General features: G+C 38.3%; 1 protein-coding gene across 4 annotated transcripts in view; it reads left to right on the plus strand.

Moving 5' to 3' along the window:
- CADPS2 (calcium dependent secretion activator 2) overlaps window positions 1–27,512 on the plus strand; it is a 373,090-nt gene that overhangs the window by 217,695 nt on the left and 127,883 nt on the right. For all 4 annotated transcript variants that reach the window (XM_081331670.1, XM_081331671.1, XM_081331672.1 and 1 more), the window contains exon 13: window positions 2,313–2,500. In XM_081331670.1, the coding sequence (XP_081187796.1) occupies window positions 2,313–2,500 (188 nt within the window). The remainder of the gene's footprint in view (window positions 1–2,312; window positions 2,501–27,512) is intronic.

The raw sequence follows: 27,512 nt of genomic DNA on the forward strand, positions 1-27,512 counted from the left end.
GATAGATAGATAGATAGATATAAAACCATCCTCTGTTGACTCCTTTTCTGTGATGCACTAAATGTGAAGTATGGTGGTGTATACTAAGGTGAGGGGATAGGCTTATTTGCTGCAGCAGGAAAGAACTAGGGAAATGTAGACTATTGGAGACTGCTTTATATTGATTAAAACCACCATTTTACCTAATTTATTGTATACCTATCTTCTGTAACTCCCCAATCTTTCAGATAGGTATCCTTTTCAATGCTACTTCAGATAATAAGGTTGCTCTGGCATAGTAACGCATATGCCTTGCCATTGATTGTAGCTCTTCTCTTTATTAGTAATATTTGAAGCTAAGTATGGCGTGGGTGTGGAGAAGGTTATTTTTGTGACACCCTCCCTCCCCCATTATTTTTTCATCAGTATAGATAGTTGGAAATTTGGCACCCATGGAAACCTGGAGAGACATCAACTAATTTATAGTAGAAATTCTTCTCTAACATCCATTTGGAAAGAATATTTTAATTTCCTTCTTTTCAATCTGCATATACTGAAAATAACTTTTTAAAAAAGAGTCTCTTGCATCTTGGTAAATTGAATGAAAATAGCTACACGCATTATTTCTTTGCACAAGAAAAGAAGCCTAATGTGGAAAAACTAGATTTAAACACAAACTGATTAAAACCATAATCTTTGCTGAAGTATCTTTCCTCAACTCCCTGATAAGGAGTGGAAAACTTGTAAGCAACTATAAAACAGTACATGATTATCATAATGTTATCACATTAAAAACTCAATTTTCTGTTGTGCCAGCAGAGCTACAAATTTGGGAAGGGGGGAAATAAATGAAGACTCATATGACAAAATGGACATTCTAGTGATAGAGAATGATTCAGATGTAGCATTTCCTGCATTCAGTCTCAAGCACTTTCAGAGAGAAATGAGAAAGTGTCTCCAAAACCCAAAGCTTCCAATCAAAGCTAGTAATTCTATTTGAAACAGACCAATGGCTTGACTTGCTATAAGACAGCTTCCTGTTGGGACCCCTTTCCTGTTGCTCTCACAAAAGAAAATATTACTGCAAATAATCAAGCCTTGCTTATTATTCACACAAATGGCTCTATAAAAATGTCATATGCTTCTTTAAGAATTACGTACAAGAAGAGTAATCTTGGCTTCTTTAGCCAAGAAACCATGACTTTTCAGGTCTGTCAAAAGGTCTGCTATTGAACATCCTCAGTTTGGCCCTTTTCTAAATCATGATTCTCTCAAACCCAAGAAAATAATTCTTCATATTTTCTAAAATGCTACCAAGGAAAGAAAAGGCACCTTTGATTTAATTTTTTTATAACAAGATAGAATTTTGTGTAAAGATAGGCAGATTTATTGTTGAACAGATTTTCACAAATTTGGGTCTAGCTGTCTGGTATCTTATGTCTATTTAATGCTATGATTGTTCTTATTACTGATCTTGGTCAGATAAAATATTGTGCCATGTTTTTATTCATGTTTAAGATATCACAATAGTCCAGACCTCTGAGAGCTAAGTTGTTGGTTTTTGTTGTTATTATTACTTTTCTGAAGCATCAGTCCTCCTTTATTGTCTCACTTTCTGAGCAGCTTTGTATCATGATTTCTGTGCTGAGCATCCCAGAATGCTTAACTGCTCTAAGCTAAAGAAATATGTTTCAGTTGATTCAGCTATATCTATTGCAAGATATGGAGTCTAGATGTCAACACAGCCTTCTAGATGATATCCTGGAATATCCTGGAATATCATCCAGTGATCATTTTTTAACTTTAGAACAAAAAGTATGAAAAACTGACTTTGCTCAAGGCAAAGTGAATAATTGCAACTATTTCTTATTACTCTTTTAGAGTTTTTTTCCCCATATAATACTCTCTCATGGTAACCTCCTTTCCATAAGAAATTGTAGTCTGTTGTATCTGAGATACCATTTTAGACATTTTGGTATACAGTGTGGAATAGTTTTGGATGAACTACTGTGAAAAAAATTACTTCTGACATTTTTAGTTGTCAAGCTAATGATTGTTTGAATTTAGTGGCTCGTAATTTATTGACCAAAGAAATGTGGAATAGTTTTGGATGAACTACTGTGAAAAAAATTACTTCTGACATTTTTAGTTGTTGAGCTAATGATTGTTTGAATTTAGTGGCTCATAATTTATTGACCAAAGAAATGGAATGGAGCTTATTAAAATTATAATAGTTCAAAAGGTTTATATAATACACTGAGAACTTGTTTGAGGGGAAAAAAAAGAACAGCCTATATTCATTAAAGAGCTTTTTCTCTTCTCATCTTTTGCAGGGCTGGTTTAGCCCCGGCCAAGTCTTCGTGTTAGATGAATATTGTGCTCGTTATGGAGTAAGAGGCTGTCACCGCCATCTCTGCTATCTGAATGAATTGATGGAACACTCAGAAAATGGTGCTGTCATTGACCCAACCTTGCTCCATTACAGCTTTGCCTTTTGTGCTTCTCATGTTCATGGCAACAGGTATTTTAAGATGCAAGCATGCTGCAAAAAGTCATTATTCTGTGTGATAAATGAGAAACAAGCAATGTATTTAGATTTCACTTCTCCCACTTAGAACAGAGCCAAGAAATGAATGAGTATAAGGGTTAAATTCATACAAAATATTGCTGTTGATTCTGAAGTGTGATAAAATGCTTTTCCATATAAATGAGGGCTCTTGTTTAAAATAGACTAGCATTTCAAAAGTCCTCTATTTGAAGGCTATTTTTTATTTTATACATTGGGTATAGAGAAACCTTCACCAACCAGTTACCCTCCAGATATGTCAGCTACAAATCCTATTGTCCTCAAGTGCATGGTGGCTAGAAAAATGTAGAAAGGCTGAAGAATGGAAGGCATGAAATAGAAAGCAAGGTATCCATGTTTAAACTATGAGATGGATGATGCTGGTAAACACTACATTCTAATGCAAAGATAGAAGCAACATTATTGCTACAGGAGATTATTTAATCTGATAGCATGTGATTTAGAAAGCATTATAGACCAACTACATAGATAGGACTTCTGACATTTGGGTATGAATCTATGGCTGAGTCAAGACATGGATAACTTAGGTTGCCTCAAGGGTCACTCCAGGATATGTACAGTTTATTTGCATAGGGAATAGAGTTTTTGAAAAAATGAAATGAATAACATAAGCCTTTAGAAAATTTATAGCCCAAATTTGCTGCTTAAATCAAGAAGAGAGCAACGCTTTGACCTCCCAAACACAAAATTGTATATAACTCAATCAAAGAAACAAAGAAATAAAATATTTTTAAAAATCTGTTAGGCTGCACTTTTTATTATTCTTGCCTAGATTTGTGTCTTAAAACTCTGTCCAGGTTTAGCAGTGATGATTATGATAAGCTACCTAGATCCATCATGGAGTCCAGTGATTTATTTTAAGTACTAGCTTTGGCTACAATTTTAAAAGTGAGGTAAGAAAATCTACTTTAGCTAGAAAGTATTTTTTTATGGAAACATTTTCTAGGAAAAATATTTATACATAGTATATTAAATACATTGTCAATAAATTGGTGTTTTTCAGGATAGAATTGGGATTTGATTTATAGACATTCCAATAGTGATTCCTAGTTTTATTGCCTCTACTTGTCCTATGTTTCCTTCTCAACTTCTAAGACTCCTTTACATCTTTTAGATCATAATAGTTGGAAGAGAATGGATTCTTCTGTTAAAGCAAAATTTATTTTTCTAAGTAAATTTTGTCTGGCAAAAAATCTTAATTTGAGGGACAAAAATTAAGCAAATTTGGCACAGACTTTAGTAAACTGGTAAAAATTTGGTGAGTAAGCAGATATTTCAATTGAATAAATAAATAAATTCCATAAGGCATGTGATTCATATATAACATCATACTTGTGTAAATATACATCCTTAAACACACATGTATACATTTGGGTGAAAGATTTCAAGATTATAAAAAATTTGTTTAACTTTGCTAGACTGGAGGCTTTGTATTAAAATAGCAAAAAAACATGTAATATATTTAGGGTTTTTTTGCACGCACATACAGGATATTGAGTGATAGAATGTTACCATGGAAAGCTGTAACACTCCACTCCAAAAACTAGCCAACAGCTAAAGACTACAGTGGCTAGAATTAATCCACATAGGCTTTCAGAGCAGTCCATTAGGTCCTCCCATTTTTGAACTCTCCTCCATCCTTTGACCTTCCATCATAAGTTCTTATAGAAGTTATAGCTTCCAGAAATCATTGCAGTACTCATATATTTCTTGCTAAACATTAGAAAAAAGTGAACATCTACTTTTTTATATTATGGGATACTAAAAAAATCTACTACCATTTTTTTCACCAACAGCATAGTTTCATTTAATAGATACATAACTTCCTTTTCGAGAACTAAACCCCAACAAAGCTAGTTTGTAAACTATATAACCAAGCTGTAAAAACAATATTTATATGTAAATTAACAGTGAAAGAGTTACAAACAGAGTAACGTAGTCAGAAAAGAAGGACAGTGAAATCAGAAGTGGTCCAGAACAACAACAAAAATAATCCTAAAGGTTAGTGGAGTGGAACCATATGTACTTCATTAGGAGAGAGGACACCAGAGGTGTGGAACCACCAGAGCTGCAGTCATGCCCTTATTAATTATCAATCTCATGGAACTTCCTCTTTACTAGAAACATAAGGCCCTGAGTCTTCGGAGAAGGGCGGGATATAAATGGAATTAAAATAAATAAATAAATAAATAAATAAGCTTCAGAACTGATTTTACATCTTGGATAATTCCGCATTTATGTCCATGTTTTAGATAATGTAGCCCCAAATTACATTATTTAAGCATCCAATTCAGCTGGTGCAAAATAAGTTTCACATGAGTTCAAAAGATAGTTATGACTCTTAAATTCCTTATTAGTTGTAGCTTCAAAATCAGGTGTTGTTGGGGTTTTTTAAGTAAAGCACCAACTAGAAGTAAAGTACAATAATCAAGGCTGGATTTAAGCAGTTCATTGTGGCTGTAATGGCAAGGATGGGTTTCTCTGGATAAGTAAGCTAAAATTTATAAAACATTTTGAGCAAGCTAAAAAGTATGTAATAACCGCTTTTGGCCATATATATTAATTAAAGCTTCTCAATAAAAATATGTCCAGGAGAATCCCTAAACAATGTATCTGCTTCTTTAGAAGAAGTGTGTTCCAATCCAAAGTAAATGGTCCCCATTCTACATCAATTCTAATCTTACCTGGATTCTGCTTCAGTTCATTTCTCCTCATCCATCACAGACTTGCTTAGATTTATATTGTTTTTTTTAAAAATTAAAGAGATGGAAATTAGAAGTAGAGCATCAGCTGCATATTGATATTTTAACCAAAACTCCCAGATTACTTTTCCTAGCAGTTTCATGGTGATACCAAAAAGCAAGGACAAAATATGAAATCTTAAGAAATATCAAAGGTTATGTAATTAAGCCAAGGCCACCAGTTTGGAAATCATTGATATATACATATCCTTTGTGTTGTAAACGTGTTTTTTTTTCTGACTGCATTGTGGTTGCGCTTTATATACAGTATGTTCACTTAGCATGAGAACTGGATCTTAAGAAATTAAAAGCCATTTCTGAAATAAAACTAGATAGGAAATTAAATCCCAAAGGAAGTTTATACATTTGTGAATCATTTTAAGTAATCAAGACAGGACTCCTTGCCTTTTATCTGCCTCAGTGACTTATTAAAATTTGTTAATTATATTCTGGTACTATTTCAAGCCCTTAGAAAAGTGAATAGACTAGGAATTCTAGGTGCCTCCTATATATTTTTAAAAGGATCTTTCTTCATAAGCAGTACTTTGTTGGAGCAGTGAATGAGCTTTCAGGCAAAATGGCCATGGTCTAGTTTTCACCGGCAGCTGTGGCTGGCATCTTCAGAGGCAGCATGAGTTACTTTCAGATGTAGCTCTTAGCAGCTCAGAGACAACTGAAGTGGCCTTTGGATTTAAACCTGGCATGCCAATCTCTGATTGTTCCATGTCACAGGAGTCCAAGAAAGCTGGTTCCAGACTGATTCCTCATCCGATCGTCCATTTGGTCCATTTTGAATTAGTACTCACCTAGATTCTTTTGTTTGTGTGTGTGTGTGTGCGTGCGCATGTGCACATGTGTATTTGAATGAGTAAAGTTTGGCAAATGTTAACATGTGATTTGCTTAGTCTTCTGGAATTTATTTGGTTAAAAGTAAACATTTCATAATAAAAATTCAGAATAATATATACATTGGCGTAAAGAAGATATGGCCAATTTAAGTACAGCCAAAGAGCTTAATTTATATTGCTCAAAAAAGGATGGGCTCTATTGTCACTGTCATGGTTGGCCGTTTCTTATAATTAACAAAGGCAAATGAGGACAGCCTTGGAGGGCTGAATTTCTCAGGAGTCTCTCCTTTTCCAATAGTCTGCTGCAGGATTTCCCAAAGTGTAAGGTGTACTTCCCTTGAATAGGTGCAGACAGGGTCCAGGATAGGTGTGAAGATTCTTTTAGTTACATTGTTACAATAAATCTACTTTTCCCAATGTTTTATTGCATTATTTTTGTTGTTTATTTCTGTTCTTTTTTGGATTTTGATTTTTAAGGGTGTAATTTCTGTTTCATATAATCTTACTGATTCTAACAGGAAAAGCTGTATGTAAAATGTCAGAATTTTCTGGTTACTTCACCAGACAGAGAGTTATAAAACATTTTTTTAAAGACAATGAAATGTGGGCTGTAGATTCAATGGGCCCTTCATACATAATCTTAGCTCGTATGTAACTTTTTTTTATCTTTGCCATGAAGAATTGTTTTGGGAAGGCACTAAAGCATCCTAGTATTAGAGCTTTTCAAAGTTTGGGGACAGTTATTTGATTTAAATATCATGCCAGCCTAAATAATAAATAAGTTAACCACTCAGAAACACATTCCTGGATAGTATGGATTGATCCAGTTGGGCTTTCAAGTGTAGCACATTGCTTGAGTGCACTGATTACTTAATCATAGCCCAAATAACTTCTTTTTAAAAACCCATAATGTTACAAAAATGATATTTTCCATATGGATTCATAATTACTCAGCCTAATCATTTAGATAAGAACTTAGTGCTGCTGGGGGAAAAAGAGTAACTTTGGCCATTAGACAATAGAGAGCCAAACTAATGCAGTGGTTAACGGATTGGCCTAAGAACCAGGAAAATGTGAGTTCCAGGCCTTCCTTAGATATGAAAGCCTGCTGGGTGACTTTGAGCTAGTTTCTCTCTCTCTCTCTCTCTCTCTCTCTCTCTCTCTCTCTCTCTCTCTCTCTCTCTCTCTCTCTCTCTCTCTCTCTCTCTCTCTCTCTCTCTCTCTCCCTCCCTCCCTCTCTCTCTCTCTCTCTCTCCCTCTCTGTCTCTCTCTCTGTCTCTCTGTCTCTGTCTCTGTCTCTGTCTCTCTGTCTCTGTCTCTGTCTCTGTCTCTCTCTGTCTCTCTCTCTCTCTCTCTCTCTCTCTCTCTCTCACACACACACACACACACACACACACACACACACACACTTCACCCAGTTGTTGCTATGGGGAAAATAGGAGACAGGAGTATTTAGGTATTAGGAATTTTGAGGTGACCAAAATATATTCCATAAGGCTCTACATTGAAGCATTTGCAGAGATACAACCCTTTCCTAAAATTCTTTTTATTTAGTGATTTATTATTAGCTTTTATTTTTTTAAATCAAGATTTCAAGGCTTTTAGCATACTTTTCATGTTTATTCCTAAGCAATCCAGTATAGTCAGAGAAACTTTTGTATGGAAGTCTGATTATATACAACTACTTTGCTAGCCTTTTATGTTACTTTATTTTGAAAATGTTGATAGTTAACATTCAATACAGAGGAACTGATAATTGCCCAAACTTGTTTTCAAGACCTGAAAAGGAAGGTAGAACAATTTTTTATGTATTAAGTGAAGGACAATGGTGCAGCATTGAAATCTCCAAGCATATTTCTTCCAGGATGGTGAGCATTCTGTATGTATTCCTTCTATTCAAACCACTGTATTTGTGCAACATTATGAGTGTTACAGAAATGAAAGAATAGAATACTGTTGTAAATATGGGGTCTGGCTGGTATGAAGATACTGAAATAGAGAAAAAGAAATATGAAGAAAAGGGGAGAGAAGAAAGGTAAGTCAAGGACACAAATAGAAGCACTCTTTCAGGATTGTACACATACAGATAATAACATCCACTCATTCATTTACAATAATATAGAGGGAGGGGAAAGAATTTTACAGACAATGTATGACAGGTCAAAGTTCTAGGCTGCTCTATGTGATTGTACTTCTTAATTTTCTAAGTCAGGCTCTCAAGGAGAAAGATGACAACGTCAAGACAAAGGGTTTTTATGGCCCACTGATTAAATGGTTTGGGTGTATGAGATGAGCAGTGTATTCTGTTGTTAATAGGGCCATCATCACCTTATTACTTAGACTGACAGAAACCTTTCAAAAGCATGGTGCATAGTAGTGCAAGTTACTTTTCTATTCCGTAAAACAAGTTACTCTTATTATCTACTCACAAGATGCTGCTATGGAGCTTATGGCCTAAATGTTAGACAGCTAATAAAAATAGGTCTTTGCAGTTTCACTGTAGTGCTCCATTTGTGTGCATATTTCATTTCATTTCATTTTATTAAATTTATATGCCGCCCTTCTCCCTGAGGACTCAGGGTGGCTCACAACAATAAAAATTAAAAAACATAGAGTAAAAAATTTAAAAGAGAATTAAACAATAAATGCAAAATTACAAAACAATTTAACCCAATAAAAAGCCTAATTAAAAATCGTAGTCAGTCCAGGCCCGCTTGTTGGAACAACCATGTCTTCAGGTCACGGCAGAAGGACCGAAGGTCAGGGGCCATCCGCAGCTCCAGAGGCAACTCATTCCAGAGGGTTGGCACACCCACAGAGAAGGCTCTCCCCCTGGGGGTTGCCAGCCGGCATTGCCTGGCCGACGGAACCCTAAGGAGGCCGACTCTGTGGGAGCAAACTGGGTGATGGGAGGTTGACAATGGCAGCAGGTGGTCTCACAAGTACCCCAGGCCTAAGCCATGTAGGGCTTTAAAGGTTATTACCAGCACCTTGAATCGCACTTGGAGGGTAACCGGAAGCCAATGCAGCTCGCGCAGGTGTGGTGTAACATGGGAGTACCGAGATACTCCCATAAGCACCCACGCAGCCGCATTTTGCACCAGTTAAAGCCTCCGGGTGCTCTTCAAGGGCAGCCCCATGTAAAGAGCATTGCAGTAATCCAGGTGAGAAGTGATGAGGGCATGGGTAACCGTGCATAGGGCATCTCAGTCCAAAAAGGGGCGCAACTAGCGCACTAGGCGAACCTGTGCGAAGGCCCCCCCCCTGGTCACGGCCATTAGATGATCTTCCAAATTAAGCCGTGAATCCAGGAGGACACCCAAGTTGTGAGCCCTTTCTGAGGGGGGCAATACCTCCCCCCCATCAAAAGAGATAGAACTTGTTGGACAATATGAGATGCCGGTATCCACAGCCACTCAGTCTTGGAGGGGATCAAAAGGTTTTTGTTTTTTTCCTCCACTCAGAAAATATCAGTAGGATCTTGAGCACTATGACTACTTAGCATTTTCAAGAACTAGTTCCAGTAAAGTCGTTCACTTTTAAGTAAAGCATCTTCATTAAACAATTTGGAGAGACCTAGAAAGAAGTACCAGAGTGATGAAATAATCTGACCAGAGGAACTTATAGACTCGAAATAAAAGAGCAAGCCCATTATTTATTTGAAACAGCAAATACAATAATTTAGTTAAAACTAGAGTCTATAAAGAACAGCAATCAAAAATAGCACTGACAGTGTAGTAAATAAATGAAGCAAGCTTAGAATTTAAGTCCTTCAAAACCACTCAATTTTTCACAAAAGGTATTGCCTTAAGATTGCATCCTTACATTTATGCCATGTCAAAGAAGCCGCGAAACCTTCTTCTCAATTAAAATCCAATAGCCAGAAATATCCACAGAAAGCCAACACTGGAGATTTTTAAGAAGAGATTGGACAACCATTTGTCTTAAATTGTATTTGATTTCCTGCTTGAGGAGGGAGTTGGGCTAGAAGACTTCCAAGGTCCCTCCCAACTCTGTTATTCCATTATATTCTGTTATGATGCAATCTTCACCCCTTGTTTGTATAGGATGACCCAATATAAGTATAAAAGGAACAGTTTGAACCATGATATATATTTTGTTATTTACATGACTTTTTCTCCCCATAGACACTGGGGGTCCAGTTGAAACAATTCACAGCCATCTTTTTGTTCATATTTTGTACCATTTGTTCTCTCTTTTGTTCCTCTATAAATATATTTCATCAGTCAGTTGGAGTTCACATCTGAAGTTATAATGAAAACATAATACTGTATTAGTAGGCTACAGTTATATCTTGTAGATTACCTGTCGCAACCCAACATCACAAATTGAAGATTAAATTCTTTTTCACATATTTCCAAAATCATGATCAACAACTTAGTAAATATGCTTGCCCTTCTCAGCTAACTTATTTCCCTTATTTTATTGTTGGCCTATATAACCATCCAAATATAGTCATATTTAGAAATTAAGTAATTAATGTGATTGCATTATTATCAAACACACACACACACACACACACACATATATATATATATACAGTGGGATAATCAGATAAATGTTGACTTCAAAATTATCATAATTACATAAAGTATAGGCTTATCCGTAAGAGCAGGAGTTAAGTGAAGTTACAAAATACAGCAAAGAACGATTGTTTTCTTCTTCGTCTCATCTTATATCTGGTTTTCATGCTGCGACTTCCCATTTTGTCCATCTCTTTTTGAAATGATGTTGGTGGGAAATACATGAAGTGCAAAGTGACTTTTTCCTCCTGCTGAGAGGCAAGCTGAATTGACAAAGAAGCCTCCCACCCCCACCCCTAGTTGGCATTTTACTACTTCTCTTTGACAGAAGCTGATATGTTGAACATTCTTCAAAGAGATAATAAAGGGGAAAACTGTATAGGAATGAAATCATTCCGTGGCCACCAATGTTATAATTTTATTTTTTTATTTTTTTAAAAAAGATTACTTCCAGGGGTAGGCAAGGAATAAGACCAGAATGTGCAGCTCTTGGGTTCTTGTCTGGGCTGAAAGTCTGAGATACTTGATTGGGTAGGGGGAAAAAATGCCCGTGCAAAGAAAAGTATTTTCTGTCTAGCAATGAATGTGGATTTTTTGTGAAGAAACTGAGCACGGCAACATGAACTGCCATTCATAGAGGCTTTTAGAAAATATCCAATTGGAAGTATTTACTTACTGTGTTGCACTGGCTGAAATTTCATTTCCTAATACAGGTAATCCTTGACTTATGACCGGTCATTTAGTGACCCATCAAAGTTCTGACAGACTTCAAAAAGAGCTACAGTACTTATGACCCAGATTCAAAGTTCTGATAGCTAGGAGCCCCCTGTGGTTACATTACCACATTTTGGTTTCCTGGCAAACAATCCACATTTATGGCTGTTTGCAGCACCCCGCAGTCATGGGATTTACAACTTACAAAACTTGATTTACAACTTTTTTTGCTGGAAACTGGCATTTACTTCTAATTTCCAGCAAACAACACCCATAACAAACAATAGGTTCATTTACAGACCAGTGGCATTCATAGTGAATGAATGAATGAATGAACCTTTATTGTCAAAGTACAGCATGTATACATTGAGATTGGCTGAGCCTCCCTTTGTGCCCCCCACCACCACAACTCACAGTGACAACAAACCCACCATCTTGTTACACCATGTCACTTAGCAACCACCCCAAAAGTCATAAAATTGAGTGTGGTTGCCTTGGGACCCACTTAACAGCCATCATGACTTCACCAAATTTGCAGGCTCAATTACTGTCATAAGACTGGGACTACCTGTAAAACATGTTGGTCACAATTTGAAGGAGTAAAGTAGTATATGATTTGTAGCATTGAAATAGAAGCTGTTACAATGTAGTCCTTAAAGTAAGTCCTGATGCCCTGAAATGTTGATAGTGTTTCTGTGAATGGATGAATGCATTTCAAACATTTGCAAGGCATTAACAAATAGAATGAAAGCTAAGCTAGTCTTTTAAAAGCAACATGGACAAGCAGATAAAGTTTAAAGACAATGGGTCCTTCCTAATTATTTCTGGATATTATTTTTTTCTCATGTTAATAAATAAACAAACAAACAAATAAATTGTATAATTATAACAAATTAACATTAAATATTGTGACTAAACTGAGGTCATAGAACATGTCCATATTAGAACATGTAAAAATATTTTTTTTAAAAAAATTCTGATTACTTCTGTCAATATCCTGCCTAAAGTTTTTATACATTCTTTCTGCTTAGTTATTTCATACACATATTAAACTGGATCTGGATGAGGCAACTGCTTTGTACAGCAGCAAAATGAACAGAGCTTATGTACCATGTTTCCTGCTATTTCCCTTGAATCTTCATAGCATCATAAAATTAAGAGTTTTGGAGGAAAGAAACAGCCAACTTCATCCAGAAAATATTTTGGGTCATCCTATTTTATACTTGTATCACGTTGGCTAGATGAGACCCCTTTTTCCATTATAACTGAAAACCTGTGTTTCAACAATCCCTCTGAGATGTTAATACAATTTCATTTTGCACTTTGGAAATTAAGTTTCAGGGTCTGCATGGATTTCTGGTCCTCTCTTTCTTTAGAAACAAAGGTGATATAAAAGTAAATCATGCTTTTATAGGAAGCAGTTATTTGGTATTTGGGGTTTTTTTTTTCTTGGTTAAGATTGATCAAGAAAAACACCATTCCTCATGTCTTAAGGAAATAAGTAAGGAAACTTTCAGCTCCTAAAAGCTACAGGAAGTAATGGATTGACAACAAAAGTAGATGCACAATGTATAAATAGGCTAAAATTATAGCCTTTTTCACTGAAAAAAATAATGCAATCTTATATTGCTAAATATTAGCCTGTTACAGTGTTAAGATGAGGTAATAATTGCTAAGAAAAAAATTGATTAAGAAAGAACTCTAGATGGGTGCACATGAAAAGTTGTAGGTTCTTTCTAGAACATCTCAAATGTGGAAAATGTGCAGAACAGTGAAATATGTTATTCTTGAGCATAACTTGCTGCAGGATGGACCATTTGTCTTCTGAGTTTCCGTGGTAGAATGTCAAAAAAGGGAAGATTAGATCTATGCACCGTACTGAGTAAAAAGGATAATATAGGAGAAGATGGTGATGGTTATAACATCTAGTCATGCAGTGCCACATCTAAACAGTGGCAAAGATGTTCTTGTGGGGAACTTCCGTTAAATCAATCTTCCAGGAATGCAGATAGTAACGTGTTATCTGCAAAGGATATTTGAGGGCTGGGAACTTTCAGAAAAACCCTAGTGGCAAACTTTAGGGTTAGATCTGAAGTCTTTCTGGAACTATGTATCAAACGTTTGTTGTTTTACTCAGATCAATCTAACTAAAAATGCAGCATAGTCAGATATTGCAAAGACTGTGGACCTGCAGTTAAAGTTAAGTATTGGGGGGTGGGGGATTGAACATGTAGGTAGAAAGCTGTCCCCCAAAAATCAGGTAGGCCATAGTTCTCCCGAAGTAAATTAAGCCAATATTCAAGCAGCCAAGTCAAATACAGGACTCTATAGAATTCAAACTGGTTTCAACCTTATGAAGGGATTGGATAAATATTGAAGTCCATAAAGGAAGATCCATATTTAGATTGAATAGATTAAAGGGGAGGGTCTTTTAGCTATATTTATGTCTATGTCTATGTCTATTTATAGCCTATGTATATAGGCAAAGTGAATCATAACTTTCACTTTATATATATTTCAGTTGCTGCTGGATGTTTGCTGTTGCTTGCTGTTTCATTTCATAAAATGTAAAATGGCATTTGCTCAGCTTTGAGTTTTTGAAATTGCCCCCTTGTCTGATCTTTTTCAGAGTGTTGTTGCTTAAAAGAAAATTTAGGTATATGTAAATGCCCAGACCTGTTCCATGCTGACACCACTGATTTCCTAGGATGTGACATGACACAGCATTTCTAGAAAATGCAAGTAATTTTGTTTTAGCTTTGGTGATGTCAAGGCTATTATTATTATAGTAGGTAATAAAGATGGTAAGGGAACTGCTGATATGTGCTGAAATACAGAAATAATAGTTGTATCTATTGCATAGAGGAAGATTATGATGGCTGTTTGGACAGTTAACACATCTAAAATTATGATCCTAATACTTATAATTGAAAAATAAAACATGCAATTTTATATGTGCTTCTAATATTAGATAAAACTACTTTTTTAAATTACGAATTCAGCATTATTTTAAAACTTCCAGTAACTTTTCCATCTATTTAAAATCATCTCACTTCTGCAAATTCAAGTAATGATAGTGCAAAACAAGTTTCCAAACAAATTTTATTAGTGAGGGGGTAGGGCAAAAATCCTTCAAACTGAAAATAAAACTATATATTACTATCCAGCCTAAATAAACTGTAAACTGTTCCTCTTCCCAACATTGGGAATGGCTTTGGTTAAATGTTCCATTTACCTTATTGGTAAATTCTCTCCAATAAGGAGAGAAAAAAGTAGCAAAAAAATACCTATATTGTTTTGCTATGAAATAAGCAGTAAATCAGAATTGCCATTTGCTCCATGATGGGGAAAAAACTATTTACAGTCTACAAGACAACAGATCAGAATAACTGTATTTTCATATTAAAAATTGTTCTGCTAGTCTCAGCTGCTATCTCAAAACTAATTGAAGAAACTACAATCATAAGGAAAACACTTCAAAGCTGGAGATACATCATCAAATTTGCAGATGACACCAAGCTGGCAGGAATAGCCAACACTCCAGAAGACAGGCTTAAGATACAGGAGGATCTGGACAGACTTGAACACTGGGCGCTATCTAACAAAATTAAATTCAATGGTGAAAAAAGTAAGGTTGTTCTACATTTAGGCAAGAAAAACCAGATGTACAGGTATAGTATAGGGGGTACATTGCTCAATAGTAGTAACTGTGAAAGGGATCTTGGAGTCCTAGTGGACAATCACTTAAATATGAGCCAACAGCGTGCTGCAGCTGCCAAAAAAACCAACACAGTGCTGGGCTGCATTAACAGAGGGATAGAATCAAGATCACGTGAGGTATTAATACTACTTTACAATGCCTTGGTAAGGACACATTTGGAATACTGCATCCAGTTTTGGTCACCACGATGTAAAAAAGATGTTGAGACTCTAGAAAGAGTACAGAGAAGAGCAACAAAAATGGTTAGGGGACTGGAGACTAAAACATATAAGGAATGGTTGCTGGGATTGGGTATATCTAGTTTAACAAAGAGAAGGACAAGGGTGTGACATGATAGCAGTGTTCCAGTATCTCAGGGGTTTCCACAAAGAGAAGGGAGTCAAGCTATTTTCCAAAGCGCCTGAAGGCAGGACAAGAAGCATTGGATGGAAACTAATCAAGGAGAAAAGCAACTTAGAACTAAGGAGAAACTTCCTGATGAGAAAAATGGTTGTAGGAAACTATGTTTGTCACAGCCTTACCCTTACTTATTACCCTGATATCAACTGGAAGACTAATTCTGCACCTTGAGAAATCAAATAGATTGCTGACCAACCTAGCTAACAACTTTGTTGACTAAAAGGTAGAGAGGGGAACTAGAGAGACAGCCATACTGGACTTAATTCTCATGAACATAGAAGAAGTGATAGAGGGAATTGAAACTGCAGGAACCTTTGGTGAGAGTGCCCATGTCATACTGGAATTCAATATTGCAAACACAAGCAATAGAACATAATGATACCAGAGTCTTAGATTTTAAAAGAGCTGATTTTAGCAAACTCCAAGAGAACTTGGGAAAGATTCCTTGGATGAAAATCCTAAAGGGGAAAACAACTCAAGAAGTTTGGGAAACTCTGAAAAATATGATCATAAAAGCCCAATCCAGAACAATACCATTGAAAAAGTAAATCAATAAATCTAACAAGAAACCAGCATGGCTGCACAAAGAACTCTCTGATAAACTCAAAGACAAAAAGGTACAAAAAATGGAAAGAGGGACACATAACTAAGGCAGAATATCAGCAGATAGCCAGAATCTGCAAAGAAGAAGTCAGGAAAACAAAGGCTCAGAATGAACAAAGACTTGCAACAAAAATCAAAGATAGTAATAATAAAAAAGTTTCAACATATAAATAACAAGAAAAAAAATCAAGGAAACAGTCGGTCCATTAAAGAGAGAAGATGGCAAGGAAGTAACAGAGAGAAGAGAGAAAGCAGAGCTACTTAACTCATTCTATGCATGTCTTCATGCAAAAAGAAATTATAGCCTGATCTGCCAAAAACATAACAGACTACAAATAAAAGTTAAAATAAAAAAATGGTAAGAGAACACCTGTCTCTTCTTGATGAACATAAATCACCAGGACCTGATGGATTACATCCCAGAGTTCTGAAAGAGCTGGCAGATTTCATCTCTCAAAAATCCTGGAGCACCGGGGAACTACCACAGGATTGGAAAAGAGTTGATGTGGTTCCCATCTTCAAAAAAGGAAGGGAAAAAGCAAACCCAGGAAACTACAGACTAATCAGTCTAACATCAATATCTGGGAAGATATTGGAAAAGATAACCAAAAACAAATCTGCGAACAAACAAAGTTATAACTAGAAGCCAGCATGGGTTTGTTAAAAACAGATCATGCCAAACCAATCTTATTTCATTCTTCGATCAGGTGACTAAATTGGTGGACCAGCAAAATACTGTGGACATGGTATACTTGGACTTCAGTAAGGCATTTGACAAAGTAAACCACAATCTACTTCTTGGAAAGCTTAAAAAAGTATACTATGCCACTTCCGGAAGTCCATTCTAGGCCTCGGAGGCTCAGGCCTCCATCAAATAAGAGAACCAGTTGTTTAGGTATTTGACTTCCACCACTGCCTAGATCCGTGGTGGCAAAACTATGGCACGCGTGCCAAAGGTGGCATGCAGAGCCCTCTCTGTGGGCACGTGCGCCATCACCCCAGTCCTAGACCTTCACCTGCGTTTTATAAAACCTTTTTACTTTAGGCCTCTGCTGCCGTGTCCAAAAAAAAAAAAGGTTCAATCAATCAATCAATTTCAACTTCTCATGGGGGAAAAAAAGATCTCGCAAAGTTGGAATTGATTGATTGAACTTTTTAGTACCACCCAGTCTGCCGTTACCACTGCAGCCACGCCCACCCAATGGGCCATACCCACCCAATGGGCCACACCTACCCAATGGGCCATGCCCATTAAGCACCCAATGATACATAAGTGGGTTTTGGGTTCCAGTTTGGGCACTCGGTCTCTAAAAGGTTCGCCATCACTGGCCTAGATAGGCTCAAGATCCAGAGGGATCTTGACAGACTTGAACACTGGGCCTTATCTAACAAAATGAAATTCAACATAGAGAATAGTAAAGTCTTACACTTAGGCAAGAAAAACCAAAAGTATATATATAGATAGATTGGGTGAAACTAGGCTTAATAGCAACTATGACAGGGATCTTGGAGTCTTAGTGGACAATCAATTAAATATGAGTCAACAGTGTGCAGCGGCAGCCAAAAAAGCCAATGCAATCCTAAATTGCATTAACAGAGGGATTCAATCAAGATCACATGAGGTGCTAACAGTGGTGGGATTCAAATATGTGAACAACTGGTTCTCTATGTGGATGCCGCTTCTGGAAGTCCATTCTGGGCCTGGGCAACAAAAAATTAGCTACCAGTTCTGCCAAAGTGATGAGAACTGGCTGAATCCCACCACTGGGAACTAATACCAGTCTATAAAGCCTTAGTAAGACTACACCTAGAATACTGCAACCAGTTCTGGTCTCCACACTATAAAAAAGATGTTGAGACTCTAGAAAAAGAGCAGAGAAGAGCAACAAAGATGATTAGGGGACTGGAGGCTAAAACATATGAAGACCGCTTACAGGAACTGGGCATGACTAGTCTAGTGAAGAGAAGGTCCAGGGGAGACATGATAGCAGTGTTCTAATATTTGAGGGGCTGTCACAGAGAGGAGGGGGTCAACCTATTTTCCAAAGTACCTGAAGGCCAGACAAGGAATAATGGATGGAAACCGATCAAGGAGAGATTCAACCTGGAAATAAGGAGAAATTTCCTGACAGTGAGAACAATCAACCAATGGAACAGACTGCCTTCAGATGTTGTTGGTGCTTCATCACTGGAGGCTTTCAAGAAGAGACTGGACTGACATATATCAGAAATGGTGTAGGGACTCCTGCTTGGGCAGGGAGTTGGACCACTAGATGACCTACAAGATTCTTCCAACTCTGTTATTCTATTCTATTTTTTCATATATTTGTCTGTATTTCAATATACAAATCCACAAAAACTTGAAAACTGCGTTTAAAAAAGATTTTTTTTAAAAAATAAGAAATGTCAATTTAACTACGTACTTAAGCATTTTATTGTTTGTTGACAAGAAGAAGCTAAGAGGAGAAAATGAATATGTCATGAAAAACTGTTTTGCTTTTATCACCTGGGCAATGCTGAGATCTTAAAGCAGTCTGCTGTGAAGTATTTTCTTGCCATTTTTTTTTATTTTAATTCCATTTATATCCCGCCCTTCTCCGAAGACTCAGGGCGGCTTACAAGCTTAGCAGTAGCCTTCATTCTATGTATATGCCTGCTTATTAGGGCCTTCACACACCCCCAAGCGGCATTATTACAAAGTCAGCTTAATTGCCCCCAACAATCTGGGTCCTCATTTTACCTACCTCGGAAGGATGGAAGGCTGAGTCAACCTTGAGCCTGGTGGGATGCGAACCTGCACTAATTGCAGGCAGCTGGTGTTACTTAAGGAGGCGTTAGCCCACTGCTCCACCAAGGCTCTTACATTCCCTCTTAGGGGATCAAACTCCTTACAGAAGAGCAAAAGCCCATAATTTAGCTACCTGCTATCTCTTGTGAGAATGACAATAAACATTATTTCCCATAAATGTAAAACAGAGAAGATAAACTTTGTCACCTCCTATAACAATGATGAAGAATTGGATCATATTGATTTCATATTGGTCCCTCACACTCTGGTTTGGCATGGATTTTGTATAGCAATGGATCAACTATTATAAAATCATAGCAGAAGGGTAAGCCATGTTTGTCTATTGTAGCCAAAAAAAATGAGGAGTAGCATGGTAGCACGTTTTCCAGAGTTCCAAAGTTCTTAAAAAGAATATGTTTTCATGGGTTACAGCTTTTAATAACATTGGTTAGTCAGAAGTACTTCTGTAAAATCATAGGCATTGTCAGGAGCATTTTGTATGACATGATAGATAGTGAGATCTTCTATAAAACTGTAACAATTCTTCTAGGAGAACATGACAGATGGTGACATTCTTGGGGTTTACCTTTCTCACTTGTCATTATCAAGACCTCTGGTCTATTTCCTGACAGATGCAGACATGCCCTAGCAAAGTTTAATATGACAAGATTGTTTTCTTTATCATTTGCAGAGTGCAATGTCTCCTGACAGTCAAACTAGGCAGGAAAATTCACCTGAATTTGAGGATGTTCCATTTGTCAGGGCTCTGAGATAAAATGTCATGGCATTCTGGGTGAGGGAGAAAGAAGTTACTCATTCTTTCACATTACATTTATGAAAGAGTATGGTGATATGTCTGAGATTTGCCCTATCTGATGTTACTGAACCTGCAACATTATTTTCAAGAAATGTGACTTTCTCTCACCTGAGAGGTCACAAGTAAAAATGGTCTAAAACAGACCAACAGACATGTCAAACTTGGGATGTCACATGATGTGACACAACGTATCGGAGCTTTTTCTCCATTGCCGGCAATGGGGTGGGCAAGGTTTCCTGGTGACGCATCTGGCCTGCGGGCTGGCAGTTTGACACTCCTGGTCTAAAAAGAAGGAAACTGCTATGTGCCTACCAGTGCAACATTTTTGTCATCACCAAAGTATAGTTTATCATGCTTGATTCTTCACTGCCCAAATGTTCAGTTAGCTCTTCATCTGCTTAAGCTGTTATGTCAGTAGCTTTGTTGCAAACTTGTAAGTAGCTGGTTGCAAGGAAGGTTCCTAGAAGCGGGAGATTCTGGTGCAACTATTGGTTAAAGTTGTAAAAGCGGGAATACCCGGACTTGTGATTGGATACAGTTTAAACAGCTCTAGTATAAAAGCCAGAGCTTTTGTGACAGTTGACATATGTGTATTGAATAAACTATTTTGCTGTTAACCTCTCTGAGTCATTCGTCTGTCTGAACCAAACAACTGGCGATGAAGGTGGGATAGACGGCGGACTAGAGAAGGACCGGCGGAACAGCTGAGTGTAAGGCGGCAAAAATTTAAAAAGAATTCACAGTCAACCACAAGCGGCCGCGGCGGAATCAACAATTTCCCCGAATGGCGCAAATCGGATCCTTAAAAGAATTCGATCCAAACTTCCCAGAGGACTGGGAAGAATATGTGGGACAGGTCGAAGGGTTTTTGCTTGTTAACGGCATAACCGATGACCGGAAAAAGGCGGCTGCCTTACTAACCATTTGCGGCACACCAGTGTATCGAGTTGCTGTGGGACTTTGTCAACCACTGCCGGTTTCTAGCGTTCCGTATGCCGATTTATTGGCCAAATTAAAAGTACACTTTACGCCAAGGAGATCAGAACTCTTTTGGCGGCGCATTTTCGAAAAACGGAACCAGAGACCGGGCGAGTCAATTCAAAAATTCGTTGCTGCAGTCAGAGAAGCAGCCGTACGTTGCAAGTATGACAACTTAGAGATAAGAATTCGGGACAGAGTGGTGCTGGGCTTGCGAGATGAGCAGCTACAAAACAGAATTATTGCTAAGCCCACCGGTGACTTGCAAGAGGTGCTAGACGAACTCTTGACTTATGAATCCACCGGGTATCGTGACCCCCCCCGAAATAGCATGGCCGCGTCTGCCGAAATAAATCAAGAAGGCCTTGTGGACTGCGGGGAGGTGGACCAACAATGGGAAGCTGACATCGCCGAAGTCACCAGACGGTTCGGAAAAATGGCGGCAAAACCACCCCGAAGCGACGGGCCGGAACCGAGTCATCGATTCCAACCGACAACACCACAACGACAAACAACAACAACCCAACGACAACTGAGAGACACTGCAACGAGACCGCGCGACAACGACCATAGATGTGGCAGCTGTGGAGGCAATCATCCCCGAGCAACTTGCAGATTCCGCACTGCCAGATGCAGATTGTGCGGAAAGACCGGCCACATTCAGGCCATTTGCAGGGGTCGTGCATGCGACAATCGCCTACATGAAGTCGACGTTTGGCCCGAAGGTAAGGTAACCCCTTACTATAGTGGCAAAGAGACCCCTAGACTTCAGGCTCAATACCCGAACCGCGGGGAGGTGGCGCGAGTCAATCACAGTAGGAAGGGAAAAATTAACAAAATTGTGGAATCAAAATTAAAAATTGTAGTCCAATTGCAAGGAATTCCTTGCAAAATGGAAATTGATTCTGGGGCCTCAGTGTCCATAATATCCAGTGAAACCCTTAAAAAGATTGAACAAAAAAGTGGCAGAAAGATTCCACTTAGTTCAACCAAAATCCAATTGACCGACTTCCAAAAAAACCCAATAAAAATTAGGGGAAAAGTTACCCTTAACGTTAAATATAAGGGGTTTAATGGAGCACTAGATTTAATAATTACAGAAGGCCATAGAACTAGCTTAATAGGCCTTAACTGGTTCCCCGCCCTGGGAATTTGGATAGGGGGAATAAACACAGTTATTAATAATAAGACCCTCAAATCAGTCTGTGATGAATTCGCAGACGTATTTGATGGGTCTTTAGGTAAATATAAAGGGCCCCCAATTAATTTTAATTTAGACCCGTCGGTTAAACCCATCAGGCTTAAGGCCCGAAGGGTGCCTTTCGCCCTTAAGCAAAAAATCGAGGCCGAGCTCGATAAGCTTGTAGGCCAAGGCGTCCTAGAACCGGTCGAGGGTGGCCTGTGGGAAACGCCGATCGTCACACCCCTTAAACCTAATGGGGATGTGAGGATCTGCACTGACTACAAGGCCACCCTGAACCTCAGAATGAAAAAACATGCTTACCCGGTCCCGACGGTGAAGCAGGTCCTCGCCACGATACAGGACGGCGCCATTTTTGCCAAGCTTGACTTGGCGCAGGCGTACTTGCAACTTACTGTTTCCAGGGAGGCTGCTGAAGCTCAAACTACTGTTACCCACAAGGGGGCGTTCCGAGTCCACAGGCTGCAATTTGGTATTGCAGCAGCTCCAGGCATCTTCCAGGAGGTGATGGAGAGGACCTTAAAGGGAATACCTGGTGTATGCCCTTATTTTGATGATGTTCTAATAGCTGGAAGAAATGAAGAAATATTAGCTGAACGTCTGGAACAGGTATTGGAAAGATTTAGGGGGGCTGGACTTAAATTAAAAAAGGATAAATGCTGTATTGGGGTTAAATCCACGGAATTTTTAGGATTTAGGATAGATAAAGATGGAATTCATCCTACACCAGAAAAAATTAAAGCAATTAAATTGGCACCAGAACCAAAAAACAAGGCTGAATTACAAGCCTTTTTAGGATTAGTCAACTTTTATCACACATTCGTGCCTCATAAAGCTGCCATAGCAGAACCACTACATAGACTTTTAGATAAAAAAAAACCCATGGCAGTGGCATGATAAACATAGAGTCAGTTTCCAAACATTAAAAGATATCCTTTCAAGCCAATCCACAGTAACTCATTTTATTGAGAATAAACCAATATATTTAGCTTGTGATGCTTCACCTTATGGGGTGGGGGCTGTTATCAGCCACTTGGATAGTCAAGGTATTCAAAAGCCAATTGCATACTATTCCAGAACGCTTACCAAAGCTGAACGGAATTATGCACAAATTGATAGAGAAGCATTAGCAATTGTGGCAGGAGTAAAAAAGTTCCATGATTACCTTTATGGTAGGAACTTTACCATACTCACTGACCACAAACCATTATTGGGACTGTTTACCACTGATAAACAGACACCCCAAATAATGTCTCCCAGGATGCTGAGGTGGTCAATTTTCCTCTCAGCATATTCATTCTCACTTCAACATAGACCAGGCAAGGAGATGGGCCATGCAGATGCCCTTAGCAGACTGCCCTTAAGCAACACAGAGGAGGACCCTGCTCCAGTGGGACAAATTATGTCATTACTGGACATTCCTGAATGCCCTTTAACTGCTAAAGAAATAGCCGAGGCTACAAAAAAAGACCTTATCCTCAAAAGGATCATGGCCTGGGTCCTTAGTGGGTGGCCTAGTACTAACCCTGATACTAAGTACATTCCATATTTTAGGAGAAAGAACGAATTATCATCCCATTTGGGATGTATATTGTGGGGCAACCGTGTTGTCATTCCTGAACTCCACAGATCTACAGTTTTATCAGAATTACATGAGGGTCACCCTGGAATAGTACGTATGAAGGCGTTAGCTAGAAGTCACTTGTGGTGGCCAGGACTTGATAAAGACATTGAAGAATGTGTTTCAGGATGTTATTTGTGTCAGCGTTCTAGACCTGAGCTGCCACACACTCACACTCATAAGTGGGAATTGGCCAGGAATCCTTGGTCTAGGATTCATATTGATTTTGCTGGACCCTTTCAGGGGTTAACCTTCCTAGTTGTGGTGGACAGTTTCTCTAGGTGGCTAGAGGTAGTGCCTGTCAGTTCAATGACATCTGGTAGAACAATACAGGTCTTAAGGGGCCTCTTTGCCACTCATGGGTTACCTGATGTGATTGTATCAGATAATGGGCCACAATTCACCTCTGTTGAATTTCAGGACTTCCTCAGGGCCAACTCGATTAGGCATGCAACATCAGCACCCTTCCACCCGTCCACCAATGGCTTGGCTGAACGCAACGTGAGAACCACCAAAGACGCCTTGAGGCGAATCATCCGTGGCGATTGGCACCAAAGACTGGCAGACTTTTTGCTGACCCAGCATACAACCCCGTGCACGGCTACTGGGAAAAGCCCGGCAGAAATGAGGTGGGGCAAACGGCTAACCACCAAACTGGACAGGTTACACCCTGACAAACTACCCTCAAGTGCTGAACCGGACATTCCTAACAGATCATTCAAAATTGGAGACTTAGTCTGGGCCAGAAACTATGGACAGGGGGACAAATGGGTCCCGGGGGTAGTCACTGACATAATGGGGCCGTTGTCTTACACCATTGAGGGGGAAGGGAATAGAATAAGCAAAAGACACATAGATCAGCTAAGGAAGAGAGTTATTGGGAGTATGCCAGTTGATGGGGTCAAAGCGTACATGGGGGGTACACTGCATCTTGGGGTAATCATAACAACCTGCCGGTTAGTGTGGAAGCGGAAATTCAGCCCGGGGTGTCCACAGCTGACCCACAACACAGCCAAATTGACTGGGAGCTGTCCTCTATGAGCAGGCCTGCAATAGCTGAGCATCAACATCAAACACAACAACAATCACAGCCAGTTAGTAGAGAAGCATCAGAGCCTGCAATTCAAGAGTCCAGACCCATAAATATAAGCCAGCCTAGCCGACAGTCAGTTAGCAATGACTTAAGTAACCAAACCAATAGATATCCTTCTAGGGTCCATAGGCCACCCAAATACTTGAGAGATTACGTCAATAAATAACATCAACTGGGGGGGAAGGGGTGTTATGTCAGTAGCTTTGTTGCAAACTTGTAAGTAGCTGGTTGCAAGGAAGGTTCCTAGAAGCGGGAGATTCTGGTGCAACTATTGGTTAAAGTTGTAAAAGCGGGAATACCCGGACTTGTGATTGGATACAGTTTAAACAGCTCTAGTATAAAAGCCAGAGTTATTGTGACAGTTGACAGTTGACTTATGTGTATTGAATAAACTATTTTGCTGTTAACCTCTCTGAGTCATTCGTCTGTCTGAACCAAACATAAGCTGTCCTGACTTTTTAAACAATAATAGTATTGATATTATTCTAAACTGACTGCGGAATTATAAATCTCTCTTCTTGTAGTGATGCAAACAAAAAAGCAGGTATGTGATTGCATCAGGGCTGATGAATCTGTGAGCTGTGAAAATCTTAAAACCTTATTTTAGGGGACAATGCTAGGCCCTGCTTCCATTATCTTTGCCCTTCATCTTCAATGTGACAATAATGTTACCAGTGAACTTAAATGAGTTATTGTAAAGATTGCTGAGAGATAATATGTAAAAGACTCCTAACACTTGAAATGCATTCTAATAAAAACCAAGAGTTGATACACTTAGTCATTGGTATATATCAAGTTTGAGATGTAGGGAGGAGAAGGATCAAGTATTCTAGTATTTCATTGTATCTTCTTCTCAAGTAAAGGAGTTAATTTGTCTTATGAAGTAATGAGTTCAGGAAGAAGGTTTGTATTTTACCATAGTGCTCCTGTCAATGATGGCTGCACATCAAGGACTTAGAACAATGTGCAGTCTTTGCCTAAGGGTGCAATATTATTTTCAAAGTGAGTTTTCACTTTTCCTGTAGGACACACTTGGCATTCATGATGAATTAAAACTATTTTAGGCTATGGGACATCAATATTATGATTAATTTTAATTGCACTTTTTGTTTTATATTGACTTTATAATTCAAAAACTTTGGCCATAGCTTGTTGGAAAAATATACTGTTTCATTGTAGTAGAAGAGAAATATACCATCTTTAGCAATTTGTTGGGATGGTGGGTTGTTTTGAGGAGGATTTTTAAATTAATGTTTTGTCATTCATTCAGAATAAAAAATAACAAAACAGTTACTAATGAAAACATAACTGTTCCATCTTTAAATAATGGTATTTTTCAAGAAAAATAGAGTAATGATGCCAATTTTATTTAATAAGTTTGTCTTACCTGAAATCTAATGAATTTTAGGTGGCTTATAGAATTTACAAATAAACTACAGTAAACACCAGTGTTTTAATTAAAATTATGATTAATTACAGCCCCCAGAGATGAAAGGGAGTCCTTTTGGCAGGTGGCAGCAGCTTGCAACCTTCCCTGCTAGCTTGTCCATTGACTTTCTGGGTAAGCCAGTAGAGAAGATTGCAAATGGTTGATCAAATGATCACTAGGCGCTTGGCAACTAGTCTAGGTGTGAACAGGCTGCCAAGCACCCAGATTGCTATCCCAAGACTGCAGGGGTGTTAGTCTGCTATTTTGCAACTGTAGGAAGTTTATGAGGCTGTTGTAATTCCAGATCGTGATTAAATGAAGTAAATCAAGGACTGGCTGTATATCTTTTTTCTTTCTTTTTTAGTTTTCTTGTTTTTCTTATTCTTTCTTCCTTACTTTATAGTAGTGTTAGCTTTTATGTTCTTATTTAAAAGGTGTGTGTGTGTGTGTGTGTGTGTGTGTGTGTGTGTGTGTGTATAAAACAGTACAATGTTAAGCCCTTAGCAGCCATTCACAATCAAGGTGAGATTTTCAGGCTTTTTAAACAAGTTTTATTGCAAGGAAATATGGAATTATACTACAGAATCTTGAAAACTGAATCTACATACTTTAGCAAATCATTATCAGTAAATTTCTTGGGTGATTTGGATGAGGTGATAGATGGGGAACTCATCAAATTTGTAGACAACACCAAGCTGGCAGGAATAGCCAACGCTCCAGAAGATAGGTTTAAGATACAGAAGGATCTTGACAGATGTGAACATTGGGAGCTATCTAGCAAAATGAAATTCAATGGTGAAAAAAGTAAGGTTCTACATTTAGGCAAGAAAAACCGAATGCACAGATACAGTATAGGTGGTACCTTGCTCAATAGTAGTAACTGTGAGAGGGATTAATCAGTAGAACAGCCTGCCTCCAGAAGTTGTGAATGCTCCAACATTGTAAATTTTAAGAAGAGACTAGACAGCCATTTGTCTGAAAGGTATAGGGTTTACTGCCTGAGCAGGGGGTTGGACTAGAGGACATGGCTATGGGGATGCTGCAAATGTCACAAGTGTGAAAAACAGTCAAAAATAACTTTTTTCAGTGCCACTGTAACTTAGAACAGTCACTAAACAAACTGACAACTATCTGTAGAATGGTGGTACACATCCTGGGGGCCTGCAGGTAGTGGAAGAAAATAAATAAGGTCACATTCACTATTACCTTTCTCTGATAGTACTCATGATAAAGTCCAAAGTACCTATCCTATTTTATGTTAAACAATGTTTTCCTTTTGGTGTGATAAAAAGTGTAAAGAAACAAATGCTATACGTACAATCTCTTCTATCTGGTGTTCTATTTCTGGGATTTGCTGTGGCAAATTGCTCTTCCCTGCTCACTTACCTATAAGTTGTAAACTGTTTGCTTTTCCTGTTAGTAAATTTATTGCTTCTCTCATTTGAACAA

This window comes from Vipera berus (assembly GCF_964194415.1).
Source record: "Vipera berus genome assembly, chromosome: 6".
NCBI lineage: Eukaryota > Metazoa > Chordata > Lepidosauria > Squamata > Viperidae > Vipera > Vipera berus.